Source organism: Haplochromis burtoni, unplaced genomic scaffold (genome assembly GCF_018398535.1).
Source record: "Haplochromis burtoni strain Fernald_Lab_line unplaced genomic scaffold, NCSU_Asbu1 Contig_905, whole genome shotgun sequence".
NCBI classification, from domain to species: Eukaryota; Metazoa; Chordata; class Actinopteri; order Cichliformes; family Cichlidae; genus Haplochromis; species Haplochromis burtoni.
In genome coordinates, this window is record NW_024583266.1 from 99,675 (window position 1) to 108,872 (window position 9,198).

The 9,198-nt window shown below is 39.2% G+C and overlaps 1 protein-coding gene across 1 annotated transcript; it reads right to left on the minus strand.

Annotated features, from left to right (window-relative positions):
* Positions 1–1,418: 1,418 nt before the first annotated feature.
* LOC102307541 lies at positions 1,419–7,240 on the minus strand. Its single transcript, XM_005951073.3, has 8 exons — positions 6,929–7,240; positions 5,996–6,129; positions 5,799–5,845; positions 5,249–5,402; positions 4,924–5,160; positions 4,602–4,826; positions 4,174–4,237; positions 1,419–3,097 (listed from the first exon to the last, which is right to left on the minus strand). Exons 1-8 carry the CDS (start codon positions 7,104–7,106, stop codon positions 2,025–2,027), a joined length of 2,112 nt encoding a protein of 703 aa, XP_005951135.1. The 5' UTR covers positions 7,107–7,240; the 3' UTR covers positions 1,419–2,024.
* Between the last annotated feature and the right edge of the window lie 1,958 nt (positions 7,241–9,198).

Sequence of the window (9,198 nt, forward strand, 5' to 3'; positions counted from 1 at the left end):
TCTCATAGTGGTCTCCTAAACTGTGGTGAATATGGAAATATTTTCATAAAATACAAAGCAATTAGTAAGAGCTCTGCACTCTCTCATGAGACTGAAGGTTTGATCCTGCGAGATGAGTTGTATGTCTACATGCAAAACTAATTATGATTTCAGGACAATTTTCAACCTTCCTTTTATCTCAGAAGTTGTTGAAAGAGTAGTTGTAAAACAGCTAACAGATCATCTGCAGAGAAATTGTTTATTTGAAGAGTTGCAGTCAGGTATCAGAGCCCATCACAGTACACAAACAGCTTTAGTCAAAGTTATGAATTATCTTCTTATGGCCTCTGACAGTGGACTCATCTCTGTTAATTTATTACAGTGATTAAAGCATGTTGTAGGTATTGAAGGTACGACGCTGCAGTGGTTGGAATCCTATCTGTCTAATAGTCTCCAATTTGTTCATGTAAATGGAGAATCTACTTTACATTATGGATTTCCACATGGTTCTGTGATAGGACCAGTTCTGTTTACATTATGCATACACATACTTGAATAATCAGGTCCCATCTTATCTTTAAGGCCTCACTGCACTTCGCTCTTGCACTGCAGACCTTCTTGTGGTTCCTAGAGTAGAATCAGAGGCCCCTCTTCAGGAGACAAGACACTATCTCTACTTTTTAGATTAAGCTTAAAACCTTTCTTTTAGATAAAGCATATGGTTAGGGCTGAATCAGGTGAAACCTAATTAGTTTTGCTGCACTAGGCATATGCTCCTTGGGGATTCCCATGATGCACTGCGCGTTTATTCTTCACTCACCTTTTTCACGTACTGTTTATACACTTTTCTGCATTTAATTGTTAGTTATTTTTAATCTGTCTCGTCTCCACAACTTGCCTTTTGTCGTGTCTTCCTCCCCAACTGTTCACAGCAGATGGCCACCCCTCCCTGAGGCTGGTTCTGCCTGAGGTTTCTTCCTGTTTTTCATTTCCACTGTTGCCAGCGTTTGCTCATAAGAGGTCAACTGAGTTTTTTCCCAGTATCATTGTAGTGTCTTTACCTTACAATAGAAAGAACTTTGAGAAGACTGTTGTTGTGATTTGGGACTATGTAAATAACACTAAAGATTGAACTGAAAATTGAAATATGGGCCATATGACCAATTACTGTGCATGCTGGTAACGATACACTCAACTCAAAGATTCACAATGACAAAAGTTCATGTTTTTGCACAGGCAAAATTTCAGGTGGGGAAACAGTTGTTGCACTTTGTTGGCAACACTTTGGCAGTTTTGTAGCCCCTCTAAATGTCCTTTCTTCACACCTTTTCTTCCTCAGTGTCTCATGTTAATCACAACATGCAAGTGCAGTACAACAAGAAAAAAACTATGATGTGGAGGGAAAAAATCTCAAAACAAAACAAATGGGCAATGGGAAATCTTGTCAGAAATTAGTGCTTTTATTGCTTAATACGTCATCTTTGATCTGTCAATCACATCACCAATATATCATACACATTTCAAGTAGTTCTATCAATATTAGATCGTTTACAATTAAGTAAAAATAGAGATTTGACAATATCAGGAAAAAAACAGAAACAAAACCTAATTTCTTCAGTGGTTGTTGGAGTTTTTTAAGTCTGTGTTTCATGGTCATAAACAGTCTTGTCCTTTATATGGACAAGACAAAATAATGAGGCACCAGGGAGATCAAGCAACAACCTCACAAGCAAAACAAGCATACTGACAGACTTGGTGAGAATCTTTTAAGCTCATCGTTTTACTTTTTAAGGACCACAAACCTATTGAACATAAATCTCTCATAAACACACCAAAGAATATGTTCCCACCACCAAATGGCAGTCAGGCAAAAAAAGTGTTAAGTGCTAAAGTGGCTAAACAACAAAACCCTCCTGTCTAACGGACTGGACTCCAAATTTTCTCTACCGCCTTCTAAATATTTAAACATTATATATAATGTAACAACATCAAGAGGTAATAAAATAATCAAATGTTCACATAAATATCTGATTATTATGAAACCCTTACATTAAGTGAGTGAGAGATTTTCCTTTTTCTTCTACAGCCTTATATGTTTTCTGTACAGCTTCTGAAAGTGACTCTGCATCCTTAGCGGCTTCATTTCCAATGACACCTCCCATTACTCCTCCTACTCCTACAGCTGCTGTCAAGCCTACTGCTCCAACAACTACTAGTGCTTTTGGTTCGTGTGCAGCTGGTACTCGTGCTAATGTGAAAAGCTTTTTTGGGACATTCATCAGTTGTGGGTTCTTCACAGCTTTGATAGCAAATTCAGCCAATGCTACAACACCAAAAAAAGCACCGAGCAAAGCTCCTGTTGCAATCCCTGCCATTTGGATCAGAAACCTGTTAAACACATCAGATTTAGCCTGCTTTCTGATCTCTTCTGGGGTTTTATCTGGCATTGAGTGTCTAATGTGCTCTACCTGTTTCTGTATTGCCGTCTCCACATGTTGCAGCATTTTATTTGTGTAGTAACCTCCGTTTTTTTCCACCACCACTTTTTCTATTGTTTTCAGCAACTCCTCCAGCTGGAACTGGTTGCTCCTGTAGTTGTTTGGCTGGTTGTTGTTCCAGTGTTTGTTATCAAAGACGTGACACCGACCACCACACTTTGACACCAGATCACTCAGATTTTTGTTCTGACTGACAAAATCTTCAATTTTCATCTTTTTCTTGAGCTGATCACTGTGAGTGAAAACAACTACAGCATATTTTAGAGCTTCTTCTGAGAAATACTGAACTATCTTAGTGATGACAGCCTGCTCGTGCTCTGTGAATTTGCCCACTTGAAGCACAATGAGAAAAGCATGAGGCCCAGGAGCACACTCTGTCATACAGCTCATTATCTCAGGCTTCAGATCTTCCTCAGACCTTCCTGTGTCAAAGAAACCAGGGGTGTCGATCAGAGTGATGCTTCTTCCACTGACTGTTTTGGTTTCTGTTTGGCATTTCATTGTCCCAGAGTTTGGAGAATGGTAGGTGGCAAAGAGCTCCTCTCCAAGAATGGTGTTACCCAAATCACTTTTCCCAGATCCAGTTTTTCCCAGCAGGACCAACCTCATCGTTGTTGACTCTAGAGGAGAACAATCACTCTGTTAAGTACATTTGTTTCTTACTTTTGCTGCCTTCGAAATACTTTTTGGCCAGGGTTTCAGGTTTGAAACAGAATCAACAGTCAAAGTCAAACTTCTTTATATAGCACATGTAAAAACAACAACTGAGACCGAAGTGCTGCAAATTTAAAACAATCAAAAGATATAAAAGTAGGAAGATGTGATGCAATTTAAGAAAAAAAAAACATTAATTTAGAAGATTTCAGGAAGAAATAAGGCAAATAAAAGTACAGTGCGTGCCAGTTAGTAACTGTGCTGTAGCGTTTTGGACCAGCTGCACTCGGCTAACTAATTACAGACTGAATCCTGAATAAAGACTATTACAAAAGTCTCTGAAATGGAAAAATGGCTTCACTTTTTTAAATAGCCGGAGATGAAAAAAAATAGTTTTGATTACAGCATTGATCTGTTTTATCAAGCGTTAGATTGATAAATAGATAGATAGTCAAAAATCACTCCTAAGTTCCTCGCAAAGGTTTTTTTTAATCAAGAGCCAAAGTCGTAGTGGTGACAGGGAGCAAACACAATGACCTCTCTTTTCTGTTCCTTTTAATTAAGAAAGTTTAAAGCCATCCATGCGTTAACATCCTCCAAACAATCTAGTAGAACCTTTGGAGGACTCACAGATTTATGTTTCAGTGGCAGGTAAAATTTTTTTGTCTACATAACAGTCAAATGTGATGCCATGTTTTTTTTTTTGTTTGTTTGTTTGTTTTTAGGTTGAGCCCATAGGGAGCATGTAAATTCAAAAAAGGGCTGGGCCAAGAATGGACCCCTGGGGGACCCCACAAGAAAGTGAGGTTTATGAGGGTGATACCCCCTGATCTGACAGAAAAGCTTCAGTTGGACAGGTAAGATTTAAACTTTTCCAACTGAATGTTTTTTATATTCTACATCAGATGTTGTAATTTCCTGTTGATGTTTTATTATGGTCTCTTTTTTAAAAGATTTTTTTTAACAAAAAGAATCAAATTATGATTTATGTTTAAAAAAAGCACTGTCTGGATTCTTATCTGTGGATATTTTCTACACCTACCTTGATCTTGGTCTTTATTTTGAACATCTTCAGTGAATTGTTTATTTTGGACAGAGCCAAATGTCTGCAAAGACAACAAATTTCCAGCATTAGTAATGATTCCAATATATACTGTACAGTATATATTGCAGAGGAAACAATAGCTGATTGGTTAATGATTGTGTATACAGTATGTTTCCAAGTTAAAGTTAAATCAGGTTTGTGAAGCCTCCTGAAGCCTTGCTGCTTTGAAAAATAAAATATGAAGGATAAACCAAATATTGGGGTCAGATGAGACTGTTCCTGCTGACTGATATAGGAAAATGAGCTTTTCCAATTGTGAGATATTTGATTATTATATTCTGAGTTTAAGATAAGGAATGGTGGCATTCTTTAACTCTCAGCATTTGTCGGTAGTTGATTTTTAGGGAAAAAGATTTTTCCACTACCTTGAGTGTCTCCGCGTCATCAAAGTGAATGACGATGCGGATCAGGAATGGTGTGATGCCTGTTCGCTCCTGTTCAAATATGTGCATTTCCTCTGTTAACACCCTCTTCACTTCACTGTCAGGAAATTTCAGAGCAATCCCAGCACCAATGACGGGAAGAGCGACAGATGTGAATCCTTTTGTCTCACAGGAAGATAGGATCTTTCTGATGCCCATTCGAAGAACCTATAGAGGGTAAAAATACTGGATTATGGAAAATGACTCCATTAAAAGTGTCCTCACAAACAGGCAGTATAATAAAATCCCTCCTTTACTATCTCACCTGGACTGGCACGCCGTCTGAGTCACCGTCCCAGGGAACAAGATTGAGGAAGAAGACTGCATTACACTGAAGTCCAGGTAAGCCCTCCAGCAGTACTGAGTCACCAGGCATTGTTTCATCTTCTGCTTCCTTTCTAAACCTTGTGGTCAGCTGGCGTCCAGCTACTTCAAACAAAGCATTTCCAACACGGGTAGAGTGAGGATTATGGCCAACCATAGGAGACACCAAAGCATCCACCTAGGAGAAGAGCAGGAGATTTGGTGGGCTTAGAAAATGTGTTTTATTGTGAGTTGTGATTTATCTTAATTACAGCAGCATTTTTCACCTGTTGGCTCTCGATTAGTCCCTGAATAACCTCCATGTGGACTCTGCCTCCAGGAGCTCTGGCAGTGGCTCCTCTTGCTGTATCTTCATCAGGTGCATCTATCCCTTGAAGAAGCCTGTCACATGGTTCCTGTATGGCCCTCACTGCCTCCTCTCTGTTATCAAACAGGATGACTTGGCTCAGACTTTAACCTCTCACACTACCAAAGTCCTTCACAGCAGCAACAGTTACTTCAGACTCTTCCCAGACTCATCTGTGTACACTTTCACCTCACAGTCTGAGGAGAGCTGCTGGACTGAACCAAAGCTTCAACCTTGTAAGGCTTTAACTCATAATGGCAAAAGTAGCCACCAAAGAGAGCGTCTACCTCAGCTTTCCAATCACTAACTTCATCTGCAGCAGCAGGTTGAGCTCGCCTCCTGACTAAAACTCTCCCCTCCTCACAGTAAAGATCAGCAGAGCAGGCTAAACAGGCAAGTATGTTCTCAGGTTCTTGCTGAGCATGTGGACATATAGGTAACTAAGATAATTATTAACATGTAGTTCATACCCGTCATCGCTTGGTAGAAGAGACGAGGCAGGAATGTGCTCAGGAGTCTGTGATTGGGAAGACATGCAAATGAGAACAGCTATCAATTTGTAGCAAACCCCTGCTTACATTAATATTATTATAAAATGGACAATGTTCAATTCATATGGATGCATAAAACTACTAAAAATCTAGATAAACAAAAATGTGAAATTTACCTCTGCTGGATTGGAAGTGGGGGTCATGAAGTGAGAGGAGGTAGAATTTTCCAGACTTTCTCGGACAGTAAACACAACACTACAATCTTCAATCTCCAAAACATGCTTTGATCTCTGAAGGACTCTCTGCTGATCTGTTGACAGATATCTCAAATTACAGACTGAATTTATTATATAACTTTAACTCTTTCTTTTTGTTTTCTTTGCCCTTCTTTGTTCTTTTTTCCTCCTCCTTTCACCCACTGCCAGTTTGGTAGAAACTATAATTCAGTGGTCAAATCAAAATCAAATCAAATTTGTTGTCACACCACATTACTGGTGCACTGGTACAGCACATGTGAGTGAAATTCTTGTGTGCAAGCTTCACAAGCTACCAAGTCAGTACATAGCACATATGAAGTATGTCCAACACAATATATTGCTAACTTCTGCTTTAAAGCCTCTGCAACTCATTTCACTTTATCTACTAAAACACATTCAAACAGAAAATACAATAAAAAAAAAACTGTATTTGCAATAATATCGTCATCTCATAGTAGCTCTCTCCCTCTAAACAGCCCACTCACAGAGGAAAGAGTTCAAATGTGACGGTGGGAAATCAGAGTTTCCCAAATTCCCTGAACTCAGCATTGAGGCAGCTGCTGATCACCGAAAACGAAACTTAACGTTGCGTAACAAGTTTCGGTTGCCAGACTAACGTTTGGTTTACGTTTCCTTTCTCACTACTCCCACCCACAGCTGTACTTCAACGGTGAAAATGTAATATTTCTTAAACAGCTGAAACCTTTCTGTTACGGCTATTTTAACCGAGAAATGATAATAATAATAAATAAGATATTTCGTGCATAAATAAATCTATTTATTATATATAAATATAAATTTTAATAATAAATATAGAATATTTAGATATGTTAAAAGGCATGATAAACTTACCTTTTTTATTTTGGAAAACCACGCTGTAGACGTTTGCGTCCACTCTCGTCAGTTGTCCGCAATCTCCTCCGCCTGATTTGCGACGATTACGGAAATAATTTTGTAATCTAGTCAGATGTTCTTTTTTAAGACTCTCGCACTCAAAGAAAACCGGGTGCTGGTAAAGATCAGCCATCATCCCGCTGTAACTGAACCAAACATAAGCAGCGATTTGTAAGAGCTCAGCACGCTCGGATCGGAGTAAAGGACTGATGATCCTGCATGGCTTCCTCCGACAATCATGTTTGTGCGTCACATGACCAAACAACAGCCCACGCCCAATGATACAACAGTGATAACTCTTTTTTAGTAACTCAGTCTACAAGACGTTAGAAAGCTCACAGTAAACATCTTAAAACGAGTTTTCCTCTTCCAAGTCTTGTTTTTTTTTTTTTTAATAAATGCCTCCGCCTCTGTAATTAGTGATTTTGCTTATGAACACTTTGGAATCCTGGTTGTTCACAAGAGCCATTAACAATATTAGACTAACAGCAGGCTACTAAAAAGACACGGACACGCACAGAGGTAAACGTGCCAGGTTTTACATAATAACATGGCACATAAATAGATTACACTGCAGATGTCAACATGTTTGAAAAACAATAATGGTCTCGCTTTATAAAAACTTTGTATTTTCAATACACCCAGCTGTTTAAGTTATGACTGAAGATTTTGGTGAAAGCACAAATGAAACTTAGTCAAAACTCACTAAACACCCCCACAATCTGGCCATAAAGCTCAAATTCAAATTCAAATTTATTTGTCACGTACACAGTCATACACAGTACGATATGTAGTGAAATGCTTGGACAACTGCTCGTGACCTAAAGAAAACAAAAAAGGAAAGGCTATGAATAAGATAGGAAATAAATATGAAAAATTAAAAAGGGTAAATTTAACTAGGAAGGAATAAAATATAAATTAAGGTTAAAAATGAAATAACTGTACAACACAAATTAGAATGAAGGGTAAATTTAACTGGGAAGAATAAGATAAAATATATAAATTAAAGTTGAAAATAAAATAACTGTACAACAAAATACACAATATAGAACTATATAAGAATGTATGAAGAAATCTAAATATAAATAAATATATACACAATAACAGCAGCTGTACAAGTATTAACCGGAAATGAAGAATATAGTGACCAGTGTTGTGCAAAAACAAAGTCCAGAAAGTCCAGTGTGTGTGTAAGAACCATATGTGTGGGTCAGTACTGTGTGGTGGTGTGATTGAGAGACCGTATCGCCTGTGGGAAGAAGCTCCTCCTCAGTCTCTCTGTGTTGGTCTTCAGGGAGTGGAATCGCTTTCCTGACCTCAACAGAGAGAACAGTCTGTTGTTGGGATGGCTGAGGTCCTTCATAATCTTCCTGGCCTTGGTCCAGCACCGCCTGCTGTAGATTGAGTGCAGGTCAGGGAGCTCGGAGCGGATGGTGCGCTCAGCTGACCGCACAACCCTCTGTAGAGCTCGTCTGTCCTGCATGGTGCTGTTCCCGAACCAGGTTAAGATGTTTCCCGCCAGGATGCTCTCTATGGTGCACGAGTAAAAGTTCCTGAGCACCTTGGAGGGCAGTTGGAAGTCTCTCAAGCGTCTGAGGTGGTAGAGACGCTGTCGGGCCTTTTTCACCACGGTGTTGATGTGACAGGACCATGACAGGTCCTGCGTGATGTGAACTCCGAGGTATTTGAAGCTGTCCACTCTCTCCACTGGGCACTCGTTGATGACGGGGGGTCTGGTAGTTCCTCTCCTGCTTAGTGCTGAAGTCCACTAAGCTTGTTAACAGCTCTCTAAAACCCTTTTAAGGTGTGGTACAAGGACAAACTGGTGCAGTGGTGAATACATTTGACTTTGAGTTCAATTCAAATCTAGCTTTTGGACATATGTCTTTGTACTCATGTACTAGGCATACTCCTGCCTTTGTCAGTAGGAGATTATACATTGCTGAAAAGCGACATGTGATTTTTTTATGATTTATATCTTTGCTTATTTTGACAGGCTAGTCAAGAGGATTAACAACAGGCGCTGCATAAAATAAGTGACCTGCTTTGAAAGTATCTTGAAATGACTGTTTGCACCTACATGGTAACCAATACAGTTCTTTTTAGACTCTTAAAATATCCAACTGCTTTTTACACTTACTGACAGCCTCGAGACCAGGGCCCGTATCCCTAAAGAATCTTTGTGCAAAAAGTGGCTCCTAGCGGCCAAATTCTAAGAAAATTCTCAG

Coding starts and splice junctions, on each gene's coding strand:
- LOC102307541 (XM_005951073.3), bottom strand. CDS start 7,106: ATGATGGCTGATCTTTACCAGCACCCGGTTTTCTTTGAGTGCGAGAGT. Junction 5,846..5,995: donor CCACTTCCAATCCAGCAGAG/GTAAATTTCACA, acceptor TCCCAATCACAG/ACTCCTGAGCACATTCCTGC. Junction 4,827..4,923: donor CAGACGGCGTGCCAGTCCAG/GTGAGATAGTAA, acceptor TACCCTCTATAG/GTTCTTCGAATGGGCATCAG.